Source organism: Vulpes lagopus, chromosome 12 (assembly GCF_018345385.1).
Source record: "Vulpes lagopus strain Blue_001 chromosome 12, ASM1834538v1, whole genome shotgun sequence".
Lineage (NCBI taxonomy): Eukaryota > Metazoa > Chordata > Mammalia > Carnivora > Canidae > Vulpes > Vulpes lagopus.
In genome coordinates, this window is record NC_054835.1 from 30,544,410 (window position 1) to 30,569,449 (window position 25,040).

At 39.1% G+C, this 25,040-nt stretch overlaps 1 protein-coding gene across 1 annotated transcript in view; it reads right to left on the reverse strand.

Annotated features, from left to right (window-relative positions):
• ANKFN1 (ankyrin repeat and fibronectin type III domain containing 1) overlaps positions 1-25,040 on the reverse strand; it is a 451,629-nt gene that overhangs the window by 424,458 nt on the left and 2,131 nt on the right. Inside the window, exon 2 of the mRNA XM_041724056.1 lies at positions 10,888-10,985. Within this exon, the coding sequence (XP_041579990.1) occupies positions 10,888-10,921 (34 nt within the window). The 5' untranslated portion in view covers positions 10,922-10,985. The remainder of the gene's footprint in view (positions 1-10,887; positions 10,986-25,040) is intronic.

Here is a 25,040-nt window from a genome sequence, read left to right on the forward strand (position 1 = left end):
GACTGGAGTCATCTTGGAAGTAGATCCTCCAGCTCTGGTCAAACCTTCAGATGACTACAGCCCCAGCTAACATCTTGACTGCAAGCACATGGTAAGTGCTGAACCAGAGCCACCCAGGTAAGCCACTACTGAATTCCTGGACCACTGACACTGGGAGATAACAAATGTTTAATGTTTAAGCCATTACATTTGGGAGTACTTTGTTAAACAGCAACATACCCTCAACCAGTGCTCACCTTCTCATCCTTCTCAAATCCTAGGCCATGCTTCCTCAAATTCCTGATATGTTACCTTTTAAGAATATACTCAGCCCTTTGTCTTAGCTGAAACTTGGTTCTCTCCAAATGACATTGCTTTTGTTGTAGCTCTGTAATATAATACCTTCAGCTGCAAATAGGAGAATGACTCAGTGGTTTAAACAGTAAAGACACTTAGTAATCTCATACAGCAAGAAGTCTACAGAAAATTGTCTTTAGGTTTGGGGCAAATCTCAGTGTTGCTCAGATTGTTTCTATCTTTTCACTCTGTTAACCATAGCATATTGACATTTTGCCTGTATGTTCATCATTCCATAGTCGCACAATGGATGCTATGCATCACATCCACATCCAGAACAAAAATAAAAAAGAAAGATGACTACAAAGTCACTTCTCACAATCACTCTTCTGATAGAATAAAAACTTCTCCAGAAACCTCTCAAAAACTTCTTCAGAAACCTCCCCACAGATTTCCATTTGTATCTGACATTACAACCTTTCTAATATAGCAACTCTCTGATATACGGTCTTCCTCCATGTTTTTTCAAACATGGATACTTAATACCATTTGAAGTATGTATTTATTTGTTTCTTTTTTAAAAAATATTTTATTTATTTATTCATGAGAGAGACACACACACACACAGAGGCACAGACACAGGCAGAGAGAGAAGCAGGCTCCATGCAGGGAGCCTGACATGGGACTCGATCCCGGGTCTCCAGGATCATACTCTGGACTGAAGGTGGCACTAAACCACTGAGCCACCCAGGCTGCCCTATTTGTTTCTTATCTGCCTCTCTTCATTAGAATGTAAGCATGGCTTTTGTGTTTTGTTCAGCACCTAGAACCATGCTAATATGTAAGCAGGTGCTCAAAAATGCATTTTGTTAAATGAACGTCCATTGGCCATAACCATTATCATAGCCACCCTTAGGTATAAAAAAGGTTACACAAGAAAGTATTGGCAAAGGGGAATGATACTGACTTTGTGACCTTAGACAAAGCATTATTAATCCTCTAGTACTTGATACGTGATTGAGATTTTTAGGCAAATAGGAAAAGATGGGGAGATGGCTATTAGCTAAAGAACCAACAGAGTCTGCTCAAAGTCCTCTCAAGCAGAGAGGACTGCATATCTTAGGATAAAGAGGTAAGGTCAAAATCCCCCCTGCTCCCCATTCCCACGTTTAAACTGAAACTTCTGTTCTTTCTTGCAAAACCCTTTGTTTATTTGAGGTTTACCCCCTGCAGATATACTCTCCTTGCTGCTACCATTTATCTGGCCATTTCTCATATACTGTAATAAATGAACTCTGGTTCATGTTCTTCCTCGTCATCCAATTTTAGTCATCAATCTTGCTGATTTCAACATCCATGTAGGCAATCCATCTAATACCCCAGCCTCTTTGTTTCTCACCATGGCTCTGAAGACCACTACCTCAATACCCAAAACATTATTCTTCAATGTTTCTCTTTGGTATCATGGTCTGGGCTTGTCCAAGAATACACCACCTCCTGATCAGGACCATAAGTATCTTATGTCTGATCATCACTCTCTATGCTTTCAGTGTGCCTTCTCAAGCTCCTCACTAACGATAGTTGTTCAGTCTCTTCATATCACTCAAGCCATAGAGTTCACCTCTGAAGAAGTATCCTTACTCCTATCTAAGATGATTCTTTCTCATCTTCCTTTACCTCCTCAACTTTGCATCTTTGCTCATCCCCCTCTCTCCCACCTTATCAATTTTTACCTCTCAGTTGGGTCATTCAGCAGCATTCAGATGATTCATTCTGGTACATTCCTTAGAGCGAGCTGGTCTTGGGTCACCTAACCTCCTTGGAAAGGCCCTGCTTGACCCTCCTATTTAAATAGCTGTCATTTCCTTGGCAGTCATTATTGCTCCTATAACTTCATTTTGTTTCCTGTACAGTACTTATCACTCTATATAATTATCCTTTAGTTAATTAATTTATTGTTTGTTGTTTATTGTCTCCCCTCACCCAATAGGCTATAAATCCAGTGAGTGAAAGACCTTTCTTGTCCAGTTCACCCATCTCCTAGGGTGTGTAACGGTGCTGAAACTTCATGGTGCTCAATAAATATCTGATAAATAAATAAGCAAATGGCATTTTTACTCCCCCAGATAAAATACCTTCTCTTGAACTTTCATATTCCTGTCATTCTTACCCTATTTCATGGCTCCCTTTCAGAGGCAATATTTCAAGTGTCGTCCAAAAACTTCTATTTCCATTTCTTTGCCTTCTCTATCTACACTAGGCTGGTTTCCACCTCCAATTCTTTAAAAAAAATTTTTTATTAGTTTCAGAGAGAGAATTTTGTGATTCATCAGTTGCACATAACATCCAGTGCTCATTACCTCCTTAATGCCCATCACTCAACTGTTCCTCCCCACCCCCATCTCCCTTCCAGCAACCCTCAGTTTATTTCCTATAGTTAAGAGTCTCTTATGGTTTGCCTCCCTCTCAATTTTCATCTTATTTTATTTTTTCCTTTCCTTCCCCTATATTCATCTGTTTTTGTTTCTTAAAGTCCACATGAGTGAAATCATACAGTGTTTATCTTTCTGGGACTGATTTTGCTTAGCATAATACCTTCTAGTTCCATTTACATTTTTGCAAATGGCAAGATTTAATTTGTTTTAATGGCTGAGTAATATTCTAATTTATATATATGTATATAATATTCTAATATATATATACATACACATATGTATATATTAATCTTCTTTATCCATTCACCTGTCAATGGACATCTGGGCTCTTTTCATATTTTGGCTATTGTGGACATTGCTGCTATAAATATTGACCCAGCAATTGCACTACTAGGTATTTAGCCAAAGTCTTCCACCTCCATTTCACCTCCTCCATGTTCAGTGGCAATAATAACCTTCTGGTGCCAAATTTGGTGGCCAATTTTCAGTTGTTGTCCTTTTAGATTTTCATTGTTATGAAACAGTATTTCAATATGAAAATCAGATCCATACTGAACAGTGCAGATGTAGATCACTTCCATAATGGCAGAGAGTGCTAGATTCTTCAGCAGCATTTAATATTCTCATGGTTTGGCCCCTTCCTTGTTAGACTTTCCTTCTCTGTCTCCTCTGAAGCATCCTTTTCTTCTAATTTTAAATATAGGAATACTTCATGGCTAAGTTGTAGGCTATCTTCTTAAACTTTCTGAATTCCCTTGGTAAACCTATTCATTCCTATTATTTTAAATGACACCTATAAGCTGATGACTCAGGAACTTTTATCTCCCATTCAGATTTTTTTCTTTTGGGCTCCATATTCATACAACTAACAACCTACATGATAGTTCAAATCCCCCATGTCCAAAAGCAAACTCTTGATCTTCTTCCTAAATATGTTTGTCTCCTCACTCTTCACTATCTTGGTAATGGTATCACCATCTACCCATTGTTCATACCAGAAACCTGCAAATTGGCCTGGTTTCTTCCTTGACTCTAGACCAGACCATGCAAGTCCTAGCTCTTCTTCCTCCATACCTATTTGCTCTATATTTACTATACTATTTATTTTTTTTTTAATTTTATTTATTTATGATAGTCATACAGAGAGAAAGAGAGAGAGGCAGAGACACAGGCAGAGGGAGAAGCAGGCTCCATGCTCCGGGAGCCTGATGTGGGATTCGATCCCGGGTCTCCAGGATCGCGCCCTGGGCCAAAGGCAGGCGCCAAACCGCTGCGCCACCCAGGGATCCCTACTATACTATTTATTATATTTTCTATAAGCCTATATATTACATAGTGTTGTATATATACTACATATATATATCCATCACACACACACACACACACACACACACACACACACACACTATCCCTTAGCTAGCACAAGTCACCATGATGATTTCCCTAAATACACCATAATCGCTTTACTTTTCCTTCAAATACTGTCGTCATGGAGCCACCAGAGCAATCTATTTCTATATATATATCCTGTCACCTCTGGCTTTTCACCGAATCTAGAATGATACTCAAATTCATTAACATGACTTCAATTCCCTGTATGATCTGCTCCTGCCTCTATCTGCAACTTTTTCTATGACTTTCTTCCCTAAAGAGAATACTTCTAGCTGAACAAAAGTTATTTCTGTCCTTGAACACAGTAAGTTTTTTACTGTCCTAGGCACTTCACATAGTCTTTTCTCTGCCCTGAATACCTTTCACAAATTCTGTCCCTGACTGGTTCCTTCACATCCCAGATCTCAGTTTAACTGCCTTTTTTCTCAGAGAGAACCTTGTCTCAGACCAACCTACTTCCTCTAGTTTCTCCTTTGAGTTAAAATAAATAACAAACAAATAACGAATATAACATACACTACTATGAGAAAGAATAATTGGGGAGTCTGCTTAGAAATTAAATATGTTAAATACATAACTTAATCTTTATAACATTCCACTGCAAGATGACCGTAAATGCTCCAAAGAGTGATGGGGAATAAACCTTTAGCCCCATAACTCACTGCATCAATTAAATGAGTAGTAGTAATAATAATACTCCCTTTTGTTCACATCTTTGGCAATCAAAACACAAATATGACTTTTTCAACTAATACTTAGCTTTCAGTTTCACAATATCCCAGTTTTTTTTGCTAACCCAAGTTGTATGTCCATGTATTTTGCTGAATTCAATGAATTTGCTACAACGGTAACTTCTGGTGGAAATGACCAAATCTTTGCGCCTATGTTCCAAATTTAGCAATAGATCATGACACTCAGATATTTCTTCAGGGAGTATTAATTGCAGGGGGAAAGTGATGGCATCTTATTTAGGTTGTCTGGAAAGTCAAAGGAAGATTATAATTTATAGTTACTATGGTAGCTAATTATACCTTCAAGGATATGCCAGTTGCTGCTAAAAAAAAAAAGGCTTTGATCATAGATGAGACCCTTGTTGGGGAATCAAAGAAAATAAGAAAGCGGAATTTGTGAATTTGCCATCTTGAAAAATGTGTGGCTATGGAAACCAAATTTCTCTTTGGATAAAAAGTAAATTCAAATTGGTTTCTCCAAGGTGCTAACATTCACATCAAGGTTCTAATAGCATAAGAACAATACCGTAAAATGCTAAACCATGTGTTTTTATCTGTCTCTCTCTTTACCATGTGGGTCTCTTTTATCCAGGAAAGTGGACATCATTCATCACATTCATGGCTTTTAAGCTCAAAAGGTTTGATCCAGGTTACACCAGAACAAGAGAGACCTGGAAGAAAATGCCATTAGGCAGAACTAATATTCCTGCAAAACACTTCTGCCTCTATGCAAATTTATATAAAAATCTTCTGAGCTCGGGAGATGAGGGGTACAAGGAGAAGGGAGAGCTGCAGCCAGGTCCGGAGGGCTCTGTGCTCTGCCTCACCCCTTTGGATGGAGTCCAAGTCCTGGGAGGGTTCAATGAGAGAAGGGATTTGTGTTTGCTTCCTGATGAGGGTTTCAGAAAATTATCAAGTTCTAGGAAGATCTAAGCTAGTCTGCCAAGTTTTGTACGACTCCAGAATGGTGTGAGAAAACATTTGAAAACTCTCCAGACGGGAGCAAAAGGCTATAGAAGAACTATAAAGAGCTGGATGGATTGAGAATGGTAAAGTTTATGACCAATAGCTGAAGAACATCGCAGGACAGAACAGATACCAATACCAGTGAATGGATACCACCCTCCTCCTCCCACCTCCCCCCATCACTTCATATCTTGAAAGCCCCTCCAAATTTTGGTCCACACAAAGATAAAGGGGCGAGTAAATTCTCATTTGAATGTCTGAACCTAAAATGTCTGCATAAGACTACATTTTCTGTCATATAAGAATTAAGTAGCATTCTAGAAAAATGAAGATGTTACTATATGTTTTGCACACCTGGATTCATAAAGAGTAAAGATCAATTCCAGGCAAGCCATTTGTATCCATTCAGAAAAGAAAATAATTTTAAATCCACAGCCCAGAGTCCTAACCCTCACCATATACTTCAGAAAGACATATAGAGGATTCAGGAAACCCATCATCATCATTATTAATTATTAATGCTGAGATACTTTCATGAAGTTAAGTTCTCTCTCTAAAAGCCCTGCTGAGGTACCCATGATTTACCGAATAAAAACTCAACTCCTTTGTATGATATCCAAGGGCCTCAAAAATCAAATCCCATCCTACCTAGGTAGCCCTGCATAAAATCCCTCAGGATGGTCTAGGTTCCAACCACAGAAGAAGTGCCCCATCCTAATCCTGTAACATCATTTTACTCTCTATGGCTTTCCTGTTTTCGTTCTCTTACTTTGCATTGTTCTCTCCACCCAATGCTTGTTTAATACATAAGAGCATTGACTTTGGAATCTATCAGACATGGATTAAAGAATTCAAATTCTGATTCTTCAACTGACTAGCAAGGCAACAAGTTTCCTCTTGTGGAAACATATTAGACACTAATGTATGGGATGATTGTGCATTATAATTAGATAATGAGTTGAAAATTAATCAATGAAATGGCTAATGCATGAACCTAGTACACAGTAACGCTTTTCTTTAAAAAAATGTGAGGCTATAATTAGTAGCATAAAATAAACCTTTTTTATTTTATGATAATAAATTTACGTGGCTCAGCAAGTAGGCTTGAGTTCCCTGGTGGCAAGAGTTGTTATAATCTGCACTGTCTGTCACTTAAACCAGGCATTCAGTAAATAGCAATGGAATGCATGTTTGGATTAATATTCAAAGCTCAGTTTAAACTATCAGAGTTTTAACATACTTGACTAGTCCTCTCTGATACCCCAGGCAGAATTAACAGCTTCTTCCTCTAGGAGCTGCTAATGCTTCCATATGCCTCTTATTTCAATTTGCCTTGTTATGAGTTGTTTATATGCTGTTTTCCAATTATTTACATGTCATGCATTTAAATATCCCTCAATAAAATATTAGGTATATTCTTAAAAATGTATTTTTTCATCTTGTTAGCCCAGCCACCCTTTCTTAAACTTAAAAACAGAATCTGGGACAGAATAGATGCTCACTTAACACTTTCTAACTTATGCAGAAAACTTCAAATCATCTTTCCTAGTTGTAGGGACTCAACAGTACCGTGTCTGTACTTGCAGGGCAAAGTAGGGTGGGGACTGGAAGTGGCAAATTACTGCGCACAGCTGAGCAGGGTTGTCCTTGACCCCACAAGACAGCTGGGCTCAACATGAGAGGAGAGTTTTCACTTTTGATCTTCAAGATAACATTTTAAAATATAGAGCAACAAGAATTTGAGATAACGTGCATGCTTTCCTTCAATACATGCCATATGGAATCTGAGGCCCTTGGATTAACAAATGTTAAGTCCTACTTACTAAATAAAGACTGCCAGTCTCCTGGAGAACCAACAGAGAAGGATACAGGACACAAAGCATGGATAAGAGTAAAACTTATCCCAGAAGAAAATAGCAAGAATTAGCCCAGAAGGCCAGCCCCTTGTTCCCAGCAGGCCAAATCATACTAATTTCCACTTCCAGTGTGCTCCCTATACCATTACTGAGTAGTAATTGTCCCAGGTCCCTGAAAAAGGAATTGGGTGATGACAGTGGCAACCCAGTGTGAACCAGGATTTCTGAGTTACCTGCTCATGCCTGCAGGTAGTCAGCTGAGATGAGGGCTTAGTAAGATGGTTCTAGGTCTCAGTAGAGAGTGCACAGCATACTCAAGCTGCACAGAAATGAGAAGGAAAAAAGCCCTGTGTCCCATTGTATCTGGGGTCTTCTCAGTGGGTCTTCAATAAGTTCCTTCTGGTTCAGGAAGAATTTGGTAGCTGTATCAATGTATTTTCTCCTTCAACCTTCCACCTTGCAGTCACCTCTCTGGATACCCACCTGGTTCCTAATTCACAAAATCTTATTCCAGAATTGAGCCACCAAAATGAATTGTTTTATTATGTAGATGAAAACAGTTGGGACCAGATGCTATGATGCCTGCTGGGATGATGAAACTTCTCCAGAACCCGTCTTTTCCTGCAATTCTTCAGTGCTTTCCATAAAGGTAGAGATAGAAAGGATGATGGAAAAGAAAACTCTAGGGAATCCCTGGATGGCTCAGTGATTAAGCATCTGCCTTTGGCCCAGGGTGTAGTTCTGGAGTCCCAGGATCGAGTCCCACGTCGGGCTCCCTGAATGGAGCTTGCTTCTCTCTCTGCCTATGTCTCTGCCTATCTCTCTCTCTCTCTCTGTGTGTTTCTCTCATGAATAAATAAATAAAATCTTAAAAAAGAAAAGAAAAGAAAACTCTAGGGACGTGCAAATCCCAATAGGTTACCACTCTCTACAATAAGATACGTATGTGGATCATGGGTATGTGTTTGAGAAGAGGTATGAATAGCCCAATCACATCACCTTCATTTCAAGATTATGTTAAAGTATAAAATTCTGGAAAGAGAAGCAACACATAGCCTGAATATGTAAGAGACTCTATCAGTAATCTCATATCATTTAACACAAATTGTGTCTTTAAAGGTTATCAAGAACTCCTCTGTGATTCATTTGAGTCTCAGTTGCCCCAGCACTGTGGTTGGGGTATTTTTGTTGGACAGCAAGTAAATGAAAAATCAAGAAACTTTAAGACTTCATTCCAAGCCCATAGAAATATCAACAGAGGATATAGAAAGGGGATCAAACTGTGAGGAGGAAAGAGAATGGAGGGAGAGAGATACACAAAATCACCTCATGAATCCTTTCCTCATATTGATCTTAAGCTGGCCAAAACTCACAGTGGGTGGGTATTAATAAATCTATGTGCTGTCTGGAAACTTGCCATCCCTGTGAGCACAGGGCTCACTGCCTTGGGAGAGGAGGGTCATATAAAAAGCATCTGAGATGGAGGAAGAGACAATTCAGGAGCTCAACATTCCACAGTAGCAGGACCTCTGCTGCCTGTGTTTGAGTTTATTTTCATTTAGTTTCCCAGCCAACTGGGCTAAGCTCCAATAGGTGATGTGGCCACAAAGAATATGGCAGTTTGACCAACAAAGGATTTGACCTGTGAGGGCAGCAATCAGGATTTTCAGGGATTGCCAGTGTTCAGCTCATTCTCTATATTACTGACCAGCAGCATGCCACAAGGGCAGCCAAAGAGGAAATGGGCTAATTGGGACTGGAAGAAAGACTCGTGACAATAAATATAAGGTCATAAATTGTGAGAATTTGAATAGACTTTCAAGATCTCACTGAATGCCTGTCCCCACTCGTTCGTAGAATGACCATAATCTCTGATCACTTGGGATAGCTTCCATTTACAACCAGTTGCTCTGGCATAGTTGGCACAGTTATTAACAGCACCTCCTTTCACCTTCAGACATGTCCAACAAATTATCTAGGGACCCATTCATTTGGCAAAATAGAAATCTGAGGTCCAAAGCAGGGAAATTAGTGGAAATGGGTATAGATTTGGAATAGGTCATAGGCTGGTTTTCTATGGCCAAGAAGAAAAAAAGCAAAACAAACAAACAGAACCCAATCTTCACACATGATATTACCTATTTCTTTATTTACCTCTGTGAAAAAATTATAAACTCTTCAAAGTCAAAATCTGTGCCTTAGCCTAAGATTTCTCATTGACAAAATTATAAACACTTCAAGGTCAAAGTCTGTGTCTTAGCCTAAGATTTCTCAATGCCAAGCACATACCAGGCACTTAATAAATATTTGTTTGACTATTACACTTATTAACATGTACATTATCCCATTTGATTCTCCACTGGCACCATATTATGGATAATACTGAATAAAGATGAGAAAACTGAAAGTCTAGGATATTAAACACTAAGGAAGTTAAGAGTAAAACCACTAAAACCCAGGTCTTCAATGCTTCTTTCCATTACATTATACTCAGTGTTAGAAGGAGTCTAAATGTAGAGAGAATGTTTGCTTAGAGGGATGGAGCCCGGACGAGCCAAGGAAAATGTGGTAGGCAGAGAAATGTCTCTGTGGGCTCAGAGATTTGACTACTGGACCAACAAAATTGTTTTTTGGGGCCCTGTATTTCTTCCAACATGGCTGCTTCTTTGAAAAAAGGAAGCACATCATGTGCCGGCAGCGGGGTGGAAAGGGGAGGTTTGGACATAGCCCAGGATGTAACGAGGGCAGAGACTCAAAGTGGCTGGGTGGAAGCCGATCTGAATGGACCTACAGTGCAGTAGTTAGCTTGGGTCAAGCTACTAAGGGTTTTCCCCTCACACCGACTTCCATAAGACATACCCAGGGCCCCATTCAAAAAAGGATCAAGCCTGGCGTTTTCCTGGCTGTTTACTTAAAAAAAAATTAAAGCTTAGCATTTTGAAAAATGTATTTCTTGGAGACAAATATATTTTGGCCCAACCCACATCCCACTAGAACTTACCACACAAAGTTTCCAGTTCCATCCCCAGGCCACAGCACCACTGTACCATGAAGGGGGATATTTTATTTATTTAATTTCTTTTTTTTAATTCTCCCATTCTAGCTCCTTTAGCAATCAGTTGGTTTGTCTTCTTTTGTCTTGACATTGTTCCCTTTCCTTGCACCCACTGAGTCAGGGCACTATTTGCTCGTTTCCATGAAAATTTTTTTTTCAGTAATGAATAAACTTACCTGACTTGGAGCTATAAATGCCCCCGGGGATCATTGGTAGTTTCCTTGACTTCTTCCTCACCCAGATGTCATCACTGTTCAATCGACTGTAGGCCACCCTAGAAAAGATGTGCACTCCTGTTCAGGTGGGAGGCAACCAAGGGTGGATTGTGGCTTCTCTATCCCCTTCCACATAACCAACCCCCAATCTAGCAGTACAGTGTACAATTATTGGAAGTAACAAGAAAAGAATCCTAATCAAATCTCACACCATGACTCAAATTCCAATTTTCAACAACTGGTAGTAAAGATCTTCCATCTTCATGAACGCACCTAAGAACAGAGTCTTGGTCGTATTCCTCCTGGGCAGTAGAGGGCACTGTGGGCACACACTGGAAGTAGGCCTTTTGTGCCTCAGGAATCCCACCACAGTTAATAGGAATATACTCTGTGGTTGTTGTCCCCACAAATATATCTTTCTTGTCAAGTGGTCCCATAGTTCATCTTGCTGCCATGATTCCATGGAAGCAATTAAAAATGACAACATAAAAGCTGATTGTTCTTTCTTCTATTTTCTTCTTTCAAAAGCATTCTACTTTGGCAGTGAGGGAATTTGGAAACATGCAGACTTCAACTTAAATCCTGAGTTGGCTACTTACTGGTTGTATGACCTCGATTCTGAACTTCTCTAGGTTTCCTTATTTTCCTCATTTGTAAAGTGGAAATAGCAATACTTATGAGCTGGATTGTTGTGAAGATCAAGTGAGATCATGCACATCAATCCACGATAGCTATTTTTGGTATAGTAGTTTTACAATGTAAACAGGTATGTGGATGACCATGCCCAAGCCTAGACTCTTCCATGTTCTCTGAGGCTCAGCCTTCTTGTTACTGTCTCTTATTTAACACTTTGCCCACCAAGTCACACAAGAGTTTCATTAGCTCTAGTAACATTTCCATGAGTGGTGCAAGAGCAGTGCTGTTGGGCAGAGATGCCATCTCACCATAGAAGGCAATGATTACTTAGCTGAGCCTCTGAGGATAATTTTTAGAATATAGGGGATAATCCAAGCATGGGGATCCTCATTGTCATGACAGGCTCAGAATTCAGAGTCAACATATATAATTATGTGATGCCTCACTAGGAATAATATGTATGAGTGTGCAGCTTGTGCACTGCATGGTAGTCTATCCAAAACTACAGCTAGAGATTCAAATTTGACCTGCTGTCTATTTCTGTAAATACAGTTTTATTGGAATACACTCATATACCTGTTGTCTATGGCCACTTCTATGCTGCACTGGTAGAGCTGAGAAGTTGCAACAAAAACTATATGACCCTCGATGCCTAAAATATTTATTATTTGGCTCTTTACAGAACGTTTGCAGACTCTTGTGCTTTTAGTCTTTGGACCTAGCAGCTTGTACATAGTAGACACTCACTAGTAGTTGCTCATGGTGAATGATTGAATGAATGGATGAAGACTCAAATAACAACTCAAAATAGCCAAGCATTAATCACAAAGAAATTGAAATGGAAAAGATTAAAAAGGAACAATAACAAAAAACCTTGAAATGAGGAAACTTCGATTCTAGTTCCCACTATGCCCTTAAAGTATGGCCCTAGATCAATCACTCCCTATCTCTGTATCTCAGTTTGCTTGTCTATGAAATGACAACCCTAAGCCCATTTTATCAGGGCTGTATTGAGGAATAAAGCACAAATGTAAAACATCTTGCCCAGTTTCTGGCACATAAAAGAAGCTAACCAAATGTTAGAAGAAAAAGCAAGGATGAGAAGAAATCCTTTGCTTCTGAATAAACTATCTGCCCTGTCACAGAGGAGTAAACAGAGTAATTCATACATTTAATTGGCAGATGTCATGGAAAAAGCTTCAAGGAGCATTCTACACAAAGACTCTCAGGCTAGTTTGTGTTCAAACAAACCAGACAGCCAGCCCACAGCCCGAGCCAGGAGCCAAATATTTCAGACACGATCAGAGCTGGCTGCTCTAGGCTGAGCTGTTCCACATGCAGATGGAGCCAGGCCACAGGAAGTCCTTGGTGTCAGCTCCCTAGAACCTACTGAGACTGTGGCATTTTCTTGATCTCCTGTGCAGACCATTACTCAGATAAGGGTCATGGGGAGAAAGAAAAGAGGCCTCCTTTCATAAAGGCTGCTGTTATCCCAGCTAAACAAGAACATACAGCTGTTTAGAGGCTGCCAGAAGTGGAGTCTCCTGACCAACATGCCTTTTGTTTCCACTTTCTTTTGGGGTGGGTAAGGGGGGGGTGAGATGGGAGTCTATCATAATGTTGACCTTGGGGGATGCTTTGCCACACCTCCACCCAGATCCCATTTTATGGTGTGTGGAGTTTTATGGACCAATTTAACATGGGAGAGGAGACGAGAAGGCTGATGTGTGAACTGAAGTTGAAGAGACATAAATTCAAAGGAAAATTATTCCAGAATTATAAGCCCTGCTCACCAGCGTCCAAGGGTAATAGCCACTGTTCAGTGGCAGGGGATGGACTTGCAAAGTTATTTCAGGGGCCATTTGTAGGACAAGCACCTTTTCATTTCATTTGGATGGGTAAATATTTTCAAATGGGGTCTCCTAAATATGCTGGGATCCAGCCGAAGTCCCTAAATTGTGGAAGCCTTGAATACCCAACTACTCTTTTACCAGGACAGTTCATTCAGGAAGTCTAAAATCTGACAGAAAATGATTTATACTTTATCTGCACAAAATACAACCAGACCCACTGTTCAGTTTGAACTTGAGACCTGAGGAAATTTCTAAAAACCCTTTGATTATGAGGTATTGGCTAGGACATAACAAAGCCAAATTCCAAAGTTCCCACAGGATGTGAAGCTGAAAAAAAAAAAAAAAACGGATGTTTTGGTGAAGACCTAAAACCTTGATCCTACACATTTCTCCACTTGTAACAATAGTTCAGGAACCCATGTGGATGTCTTTGCCCAGAACTACAGAAAGGGCAGAAAACAAAAGGGCTGAAAGAGGAATAACGGATCCAGCCATCAGTGTACACAGCAGTTCTTTCTTTGTCATATTTCTAAACACCTGGAAAGAGAAATACTTAAGAGCTTCTCGGATCGCAACGAGGAACTGGAAAGCCAGTCTGAAGTCCCCCAAGCGTCATCCCAACACAGCCCCTCCCCAGAATACCTGTTGCCTGTGACTGTGTACCGCTGGCTTTTCCAAAGTCCTTTCTTGTAGGCATCTGATTTGCATTGATTTTTCAACAACAGTCCTACCAGTTTCTCCAAACATAACATCCCTCAAATTCCCTGTGCAAAAAAACATCATCATCAATACTCGCAAAAGCTATGAGAAGCCCCGTCCCTTCATGTCTGCTGGCTGCTGTTTGACAATGTCTGGCGGCCCTCATTCAAAATGAATAGTGGGGCTGCTGAAAATCTAGACAGTAAGAAGACTCTTGTGGGTGTTACCATAGCCTCAAGCCTGACTTGGAAAGCTCTCTGGAAAGGCTCTTTCTTTCCCAAATTCTTGGTTTTAGGTTTTTGTTCAAGAGACGTGAAGAGTATTTTGTCATTATCTGAGGTGTTGAGTTATGCAGACACAAAGTAATATATGTATTTTTTCAATCAACATCTATCTCCATGCATTCATGAATTTTTCAACTGAAGCCAACTGAAATGCTCTTCTGCTTGCCAGTGTCTAAGTTACAGGTTGGAAAACATTCAAAGAGCTTGAAATTCAAGCTGATGAGACAGATGAGAGGACAGGACAGGTACATGGCCATTGGCAGTCATCCAAAATAGGATATTCTTCGCCATATGAGGTGTTGAGATCCATTACTAAACTGCAGCAGGAATTGTTGGACTCTACAAGATTAGGATAGAAGCTCATAAGTCAGTGTAAATCATTGATAATATCCTAGATTTTAGGTTCTGTGATTATAGCTCTTCTTTATTTTAGAAAAACATAAAGTAAAAGCAGCAATGCATAGACCAACGATAATGGTATATTATGAAACCAACTTGTATTGACTGTATTTTCTTAATTTTCCATATTCTTGATGCTCTGGCATTTCAAATCTTGATCACAGAGATAGGGTTCCTCCCAAGGCTAGCTAATTTCGAAACCTAGGAAATGATTCCTTTATGAGCATGCCTTTGATGTACAAAACAATCAATTCAGATCCCACATCCCCAGCTCTCACACACCAAGCCAATATGCCTCCTCCCTAAATTATCCCAGGGCCAGGTACTGGACAACAAAGGATCAGCACTATAATCCAGAGCCTGCCAAAAATATTCAAGTTATCTAGCCTCTAACTGACTCAGCATACCTACCCTGACTTATCCCATTCCTCCCCACAGAATTTCTTTTTTTTTCTTTAAGATTTATTTATTTATTTGAGAGAGAGAGAGAGAGTGAGCATAAGCAGAGAAGGGGGTAAAGGGAGAGAGAGAATCTCAAGCAAATCCCCACTGAGCACGGAGCTGACAAGGGTTCAATCCCAGAATCCTGAGATCATGACTTGAGCCAAAATCAAGAATTGGACACTTAACTGACTATGCCTCCCAAGCACACTACCCACCCCCTCCCATGCCCAGAATTTCAACAAAGGTCCTGGGCCATATCCTTTCCTCTCCCTTCTATCCCCTGGCCAACCTGGGTGTGCTTCCCCATGTGGCCTTGCATGGCACCCTCTGTCTCTCACTTCTGAGGATCTGCAAGTATAAACTTCGGGTATAAACTTATTCCTTCATGACAATCATTTCCATGTCTGCAAATCTTTGTGCAATTGATTAAGATATATCCTGGGTATATCTTTAGGACATAATTTTATACAGTGGAAACACAATTAAATAAAAACCCAGAGGAGAATGAGTTGGGAGGGGAAGTCCATTGGGTACCCAATGCAATAAGGGCCAGGTAATAAATTGGAAGAAGGCATTCCTTAGTACAAAAGAGAAAATGCAGCTGAGCCAACAGAAGCCATGTTTCTGAAGGTTGCAGTGCCTATGGAGAAGGGGCAAAAAAGGGTCAGAAAGAAAGATGAGTGGAAGAGGATACATTTTCCATTGAGTGGAAGAGGATACATTTTCCATCATAAACATTGAAAACATTACCAATCAGAGCCACTGGGTATTTGAAGTAAGAAAAGAAAAAGGATGAGGAATAGAGGTAGGGAGAGATAGAGGAATAGGTTCCAGACAAGGAATGCCATTCAATTCTTCACTCTTAGGCACCTCTCTGCTTCGTGCCATAGCTTCAGAACACAGTAGGAGTGCTTTGAAAGGAAGAACATTGTTGCCTGTGTGACATCTCAGGGCTTTCTGTCCTGAGATGGGGTGACATGTTCACAGTTAATTGGATGTCTACAATGGACTCTGCGAGGCCAAAGTGAAATTCTTCATTGATTCTAAAGTCACCACGAGATAACCTATCATCACAGCAAACACATGCTCTTCTGATTCTCTAACACTTTAAGGAAGTAAATTTTCCTGCAGTATGAAAGAGTTGTATGTGGAAACAATTATTTATCCTTGCATTTATTTCCCCAAATTTGTTTTACTTTTCCAGGAAAAGCATCTATAGGAGACTGTAGGAGTCTATAGGAGTCTATAGGAGACTGGCCCAGAGGGTTTCTGCATGGTGCTCAGGTACAGTTCTCTTTCTGTTCCTTCCCAACCAGTCACCTGCATGGACCTCTGTGGAGTGTTGAAGGGGATGTTCTAAGAACTGATAAATACTTTCTAAAAAATCAGTTTCCTTAACATAGAATTTTTGGAACACAGGTCTCTGCTTCAGAGAAATGTGGTTCAACTTGAATCCATTATGTAACAATAGAAGGATAAAAAGTCATGCTTTCTCCATGGTCAAAGGATGAGGATGAGAGATGATATGCAAATTTATTATTATTATTATTATTATTATTATTATTTGTAATTCAATTTCTACTTTGAGCCACATCCTAATAAAGCAGCAGAAAACCAGTCTCAGCTCAGGAATTCAGTCCCCCATCTGCCTTTCACAGAGGTGGTTTAAGTAGCCAGGAGGCTTATCCAGGGCCAAACCATTGCTGAGGTGATGCCTGCTGCCCTTGCTAGTCTCCTTAGAGATTCCCATGACCCTCCTGCTATTAATCTAAACAGGTTGTCCTCATTCAGAAGCATTGTTCTGGTTCTCTCTCTACTGCTTCTGGGTCCCTCTCAGGGGGATTTTTATGTTGCATCTAAATCACACTACACATTGAGAAACTCAAGGAGTCTGTCTAAAGTCCTATCAGCCTAGACACCTTCTTTGAGGGGTTGTTGCCTTCCAGAAATGTGCTCCAGAAGTGAGACATAGAATCCTCTGCTCTCAAATGCAACACATTTACCTTGAAGTCTTTCTTTTTTACTCATACTGGATTTAACCCAAAAAGCCTGGCACAGAGCTCCTGTTACTCCAGGAATACTCTGTGCTTGATTCATCCTCCTTTATTTTCCTCCTCCCTGTCCTGAGGGCTCTAGCAAGTCTGAGGAATAAAGAAGTGTGGCTCTAGTTCTCAGATATTCCTTAAAATCTACTTTTATATTCATTTCCCCCAGTATCAAGGCTTGGAAGCTCAAAAACCAGGGAAGAAAAGGTGCATGGAGCATAACGTATTAAACGAGTGGAAGAAATAGTTAATGTGAGAAAGATAATGGAGTAATGGTAAATAATTATATAAAGCTCATTAGGTACGGAGGGACACGTGGGTGGTTCAGTTGGTTAAGCATCTGCCTTTGGCTCAGGTTGTGATCCCTGGGTCCTGGGATGGAGTCCTGTGTTGGGCTCCCTGCTTAGTGGGGAGTCTGCTTCTCTCTCTCCCTCTGCCCTTCCCCCTGCTTCTGCTCTCTTGGGCTCTCTCTGTCAAATAAATAAATAAAATCTTTTTCAAAACCTCATTGGGTAATATTAGAAAACATAATACCACTTGCAAAACTTCTGCTGCTTTCAGGAACTGAGAATGGGCATATAGAAAGCCATGTCAGAACATACCTTGTTCTCAATTTTTGAGAAGTTAAGAACTTTTTCTTGGTGCACAGAGAAAACTAGAATGAAAGCACTGAGTTAAGATCTAGATTATTTTTTTCTGTCAATGTTAGACATATCATTACTTAATCCAAGCAAGTGTTATGAAATGAGTTCTAAAAAGTAGCCTTGCTCACATCAACAGATTCTTTCTCTTTCAGACCCTTTGAATCTCTTCCATAGACAGAGAGACAGACAGACAGACAGACACACACACACACACACACACACACACATCATCATCATCATCATCATCATCAACAACAGTACTCTAGGTGGCAAAGTAAACCACCAGGGTGATTTGACAGCCTATTTTCCAGCCAGCTGACCATACAGCACACATCCCCTACTTGGTAGTAAAGACATATTTTCCATTTATTACACAACTGTTGAGACACTTTAAAAGTACGAATTATGGAAAAGATTGGCACATTGGCTAGGGCATAAAATGAGATGACCTCTGAGGTTGCTTGCCTACTCTTTTCATCATTCATAAGAGAGAAAATGTCATTTCAGGAGATTCTACTGTAGGCAGCTCTCAATTATTCACAGGCATATTAATTTTCCTAGTAGATTTTTCCATCTCTGAAATGAGCTTAGAGGAGACTTTGCAGCCCTTGGTAACTTTTCCTACCACTTTCCCCAGAATTCCGGGGGGGGGGGGGTGTCTCTCATCCATTTCTCTCCATTGATTCATTATAAAATACAATTCCCTAAACACCTAACACCATTTGGCTAGAGATTCTCAAGATTTCTCCTCTAATGTTATGATTTTCCTTTTGTTTTAGTAATCAGAAATATGTAAACAAAAAATTTTAAAATGTATCCAATTCCATCTTCAAATATAATTGCTATTACCAGTTGAACACACATTCTTTCAAAAATTTGTACGCTTATATAAAGCATACATTTGTATGCACATAATGTGTGTGATTATATATGTATACAAATGGAACTGTGGCAATGTCCTTTGAACCCAACAGCTATGATCATCAAATTTCTACTTTCCAGCTACAAAAACCCCAATTTTTAATACAGAGAAAATAATTCACTTTTTGCTGGTTTGAGGTTTTTGGTTTGTTCTATTCTTTTTATTAAGGTATAGCTCTCATACCATAAAGTTTACGAATCTTAAGTTCACTGACTGTTTACAATTGTATGTAGCTGTCTTACCACCTCTCACCTCAGGATACAATTATGTCCATCACCTCAGGAGGTCTCATCATGCCCCCTCCCACTAAAGGAGACCACTCTTCTTCCTTATCTCTATAACCATAATTTCACCTGTTCTTCAATTTCATATAAATTAAATTATATTGCATATAATCTTTGGTGTCTGGCTTCTGATAGCATTTCTGTGAGATTAATACATGATTTATTACATGATTCAGGAGTTCATTCTCTTTCATCATTGTGTGGTTTCTCATTGAATGCGTATACCACAATTTATCCATTCTCTTATTGATGAACAACTGGAATTCTCCCAGTTCTGTGATATCATGAATAAAACTGCTCAGAACATTCCTTGACATGTTTTGATGGGCATATGCTCTCATTTCTGAATTCTATATCCAAGAGTGAAATTACTGGGCCATAGAATTTTGTAAGTTTAGCTAGTAGCTACCACACAGTGGCAGAGCCAATTTACATTCCCATCAGCAGCATATCAGAGCTCTATTTGCTGTGCACCATCACCAGCACTTGCTATTGTCAATTTAAAAAATTGTAGCCATTCTGGTGGATATACAATGGATTTTACTGTGGTTTAATTTGCATTTGAATTTTCTTTTTGGATAATAATGTTGCAAGCTTTTCACATAAGCTTATTCGTCATTTGGATAGTCTCATTTCTGAGCTGTCTCAAGGTCTTTTCGTCTGTTTCAATTGATTTGTCTTCTTTCTTTTTAGTTTGAAAGAATGTATCTTCTGGATCCTTTATCAGATATGTGTTTAATAAATATTTTCTCCCAGGCTTTTTTCATAGTCTCAATGATGTCTTTTGAGAACCAGAATCTTTTCATTTTAATGAGGTCCAAGTTATCAATCTTTTTTTTTAGTAGCCCATGGTTTTGAGGGATGAGATCCTTGACTACATGGCAGCAGTCTCTTCTTCCAACCCTGGAGATCAATCATAATACCACTAAGTGAGCCATAAAATCCATTCTCCTTTGTATGATACTTTTGTAGGCTTCTGTGCAGCGAGGTGTAGCCATGTGCCACAGTTTAAGACTATGTGAAGTAAGAGCAAATCTTGGAGGTTTCTATGACAGACTATTGTGCTAAGCAAAAGTAGATTCATGAGAGGAAAGACTATTCTCCTGCTCTCTTCAGTTTGGAAAACTGATGTGGAGACTCATTATTTGGAGCAGCTACAATCATTCTGTGACCATGAAAGAAAGACCAAGAGAATCATGGAGTCATTAAGCCAATATTCTGACATCATTGGTTATTAAAATAACCCTGTAACAATTCACCAGACTTCTTGTCATATAAGATCATAAGATGCCTTTGCTATTTTAGATGTAGTCAGGAGTCTTCTATTTACAGATTAGAATGTTCTTCCTAAGAAGGGACTTATGGTACACATATTGATCTTCAGCTTGTTTTTTCTCTTACTGTATCATAGGCATCATTGTACACTCAGATACATTGTGGATTTTTTGTTTTTGTTTTTGCATGCACTCCTGTAGGGGGTGAGGGTGCAGAAGGAGAGGGAGAGAGAGAATCTCAAGCACAACCTGAGATTATGACCTAAGCTGAAATCAAGAGTTGGATGCTGAACTGACTGAGCCACCCAGGTGTCCCATACTCATATACACTGTACCTTCAAACGTAAATAGTATACCCAGATTTATTTCTATCAATTTAATGGCCATAGAGAATTTCATCATGGGTGTACCATGCATTTCCCAGCTTCCTGTTTTTGAAGATTTAAATTGCTTCCATACTATTATTATAAACAAAGCTGCAAGGGCGCCTGAGTGGCTCAGTCAGTTAAGCGTCCAGCTCTTATTTTAACTCAGGTCATGATCTCAGGGTCATAAGATTGAGCCCTCATTGGGCTTTGTGCTCAGCAGGGAATCTGAGAGAGATTCTCTCCTGGTCTTTTCTCTGCTTTCACACACACTCTCTTTCTCTCTCTAAAAATAAATAAACACATCTTATAAAAAAACAATGCTGCAATAATTTGTATGGACATCTTTGCATATGGATTTTTGCATAGCGTTAGGATTCATTCTTAGAAATGGAATTTCTGGGTCTGTACATTTAAATTTGGATAGACACTAGCTTCCAAAACTGTCATTACAATTCAAATTTCCACCAGTTACATAGTAGAAAACCCATTTTCCCCACATAGATAACAGCTTAGCATGTTTCTAATTTTTGAAGCTGTTTTAAACCAATTTTATGGACAGCAAATTGCATTTCATTGTGTAAATATGTATTTTTAAATTGTTAATAAATTTGGAAATATTTTCATACCTTGTAGTATTTGCATGTGTGAATTGCCTATTCATAATTTTTGCCCTCTTCCCTATTGTACTGTCTTTGGTATTGCATCACTTCTGAACTGAGTATTTACCAACTTTAATTATATATATGCTACAATATTTTCTTTCAACTGTTCTTATGGAGATTTTTATTAGACAGAATTTTTTCAATTTTATGTATAAACTAATCTCTTGATTATGTTTCTCCACTTGGTGGTATCCTTAGAAAAGCTTTCTCTATAATAAGATCTTTTTAAGGAAGGTTTTATTTTTTATTTTTTATTTTTAAGTAATCTCTACACTCAAACCCACAACCCTGAGATCAATAGTCGTATGCTCTACTGTCTGAGCAAGGCAGATGCCCCTCTATAACAAAATTTTAACAATATTTTCCTATATTTTGCCTTTCCCAATTCTCTTTTATGTTTTGATCTTTTATTCGACATTTAACAAAAACTTATCGAGTATTTAATGTGTGCTAGGCACTGAAAACAGTGAAAAATAACACAAAATGTCTCAACTCTCCTGGAGCTTTTCTTTAACTGGGAAGACACACGATCCTTTAAAGAGATAACTAGTATCTAGGAAAGCAATAACTTCTAAACAAAAATAGAAAACAAAGCAATAGAAAGATGAGTTTATGTGTAGGTACTTTAGCTAGGAAGCTCAGGAAATGCCTGTCAGAGAAACTAATGCTTGAAGAGAACTGAACACTGAGAAGAGTCAGACTTGTAATGACATGAACAAAGAGGGGCCAGAGAGAGGTGACAGCCAGCACTCAGGCCTTGAAGCAGAAGTATATCACAGTAGTCTGCCCTTATCCACAGGAGATAAGTTCCAAGACCCCCAGTGGATGCCTGAAACCATGGATAGTACTAAACCCTATATGTATATAATATGTTTTTTCCTATACATACATACATACCTAAGATAAGGTTTAATTTATAAATGAGGCACAGTAAGAGATTCACAATAATAACTAATAATAAAATGGAACAATTATAATATACTGTAATAAAAGTCACGTGAATATGGTCTCTCTCTTCAAAAATATCTTATTGTGCTCTCCTAACCCTTTTTCTTGTGATGATAGGAGATGATAAATTGCCTATGTGATTAGATAAAATGAGATAAATCATGTAGGTATTGTGACGCAGTGTTAGGCTACTACTGACCTTCTGGCTATTCAGATCTGGACGGTTAACTGAAATTGCAGAAAGCAAAACTATGGGTAAAGAGGGGGTACTGTACACATGCTCAAGAGGCAGAAAGAGGGCCCCTCTATCAGAAGAATAGTGAAGACTGGGAAACGAACAAGGGGTGGAAATGGAGGTGGGCGGGGTTGGGGGTGACTGGGTGACAGGCACTGAGGGGGGCACTTGATGGGATGAGCACTGGGTGTTACGCTATATGTTGGCAAAATGAACTCCAATTAAATAAATAAATAAATAAATAAATAAATAAATAAATAAAAAGAAGAATAGTGAAGAAAGCACAGGTCGGCCAATGATGCGATCAGAGAAACTGGCTATTGGGTACTTTAGTTTGCATTTCATTGTAATTGTGTTGTGAAGAATATATATTCAAGCATATACATTCAAAAATATATTAGGGACTTCCACTGACAAATAGAATGTGGTATATTCACAGCAGGGCAATGATTCCAAAGCAGTAGGGAAAAGAATGATAAATTACATTTTTAGGATGTAGAGTTGTGGAAAAAATAATGACAAGATAACTAAATAAACTTTCATTTAAAAAAAAAAAAAGATACTCCAATGGTCAGTAAGCCCATATAGTGGTTCTCTACATCACTATTCATCTGGGCACTGTGATTTCCTTCCAAAAAAAGAGAAGTAAATAATTCAATTGGTTTTAAAAAGAAAAGTGGAATAGCTCAATTTGTTTCATTGATATAGTACCATTTCTTAATCCTGACTAATTTAAGTTCTTGTCTGGTAATAATGATGGGTATTTCTCTGGTTATCTCCCTATACTACAAAACAATTTTTAGAAAGATTCTTTTCCTGGTTGAACCACATGGGCTGGGAATCCCTGGGTGGCTCAGTGGTTTGGCACCTGCCTTTGGCCCAAGGCGCAATCCTGGGGTCCCAGGATCGAGTCCCACGTTGGGCTCCCAGCATGGAGCCTGCTTCTCCTTCCTCCTGTGTCTCTGCCTCTCTCTATATATATGTGTCTATCATGAATTTAAAAAAATGAACCACATGGGCTGAATCCAGAAGAAAACTAACTCTTAGACGGGAAGTAGAGTATAGGTATAAACTTCAGGCAGACCTGAGATTCTGACCTGTTTTTCAAGCCGCGACACAGGAGACATCGAGGGATGTCTGGGCTCACATCTACATTCACTACTTCTATCTCATGAGTAGGAAGAATTATGATCTGAATAGACCAGGGTTGGGGAAGGAATAGCAAAGTTGTCTCAGCAAAAGCAAACTGGTTCAAACCTGACAATTCTTAACCCAGTACAAGTGGTATCATCAGCCAATGGACATCTCACGGGGAATATTAAGAAACCTATGGAGCCTATAGCTTCAAATGGGGACAAGCTGTGTCGTCTCCTGTTTTATATAAAAAGTTCCAAGTAAATGTTTCTTATCTTTTGATGTCCTATCCCAATATTATTATTATATCCTTTATTCACATCTATTGGTAGTTTTCTATCAGTCATATCAAAGTCTTGGGGCAAAAACATAGAATCTCACATATTTTGCCATTGTGAATGATTTATATTAAAAACCATTTATTGTTGGGCATAAGATGTATATATAAATAGATAAATGATGACTTTTCATATAAATATATATGATCATTTGGCATGCAGCTGGGTTCCATATGTGTGTTCATACACAGACTGCAGATGAATATATACATGATAATTTAATATGCCAGTGATTTCATATATTTGGCAATATTGATTAACTATAGTCAACCTAATTCCTAGATTTCTGGGGTTCACGGGAAAAGTTTCATTTAGCTGAAACCCTGAAGATATTTGGTAGTCTTTAGGGGGTTGGGAGCTCGGAGAATATTTGACAGAAGAGAAGAATTTCCCAAACTTGAAGAAAGAAAAGGTGATGAGCTGGACCAGACAACTTCCACTGAGACCCACAGATGGCAAGAGAATCATCCTATCCCCCACTGCTGGTGATTAAATCTCTACTGGAGAAATAGAATTCAATGAGAGGCATGAAGATGAAAGGTAAACCTCTTAGTTCCTGTCACAATTAACTGAATTTCAGCACTCAGGTGTGGAAGGAGGCTTCTCTAAGGTCTGGAAAACTGATGAAACTGGGAAAAAATTCTAAATGATATATCTTAGGGATATCAAGCTTTTGGAAATCTCTGGATACATGTTTATTTGTAAATAGCCACAGGACAGAAATGACTTCCTTCCCAACTATCCTAAATTAACTATTTTTCTAAAGCAACATCAAAGCCGCATGTCCCAGTTTTATGTATATTTGCCTAGGAATAATCTCCAAATCTGTGTCCCACAGTCCTCAAGCCCAACATGCACTAACCAACTTCTTCTCCTCTCCTCTCTACCCTGCGGTATCTCATAATCTAGTAAGGGATATTTTATGACTTGACTAGAGAAAAGTTC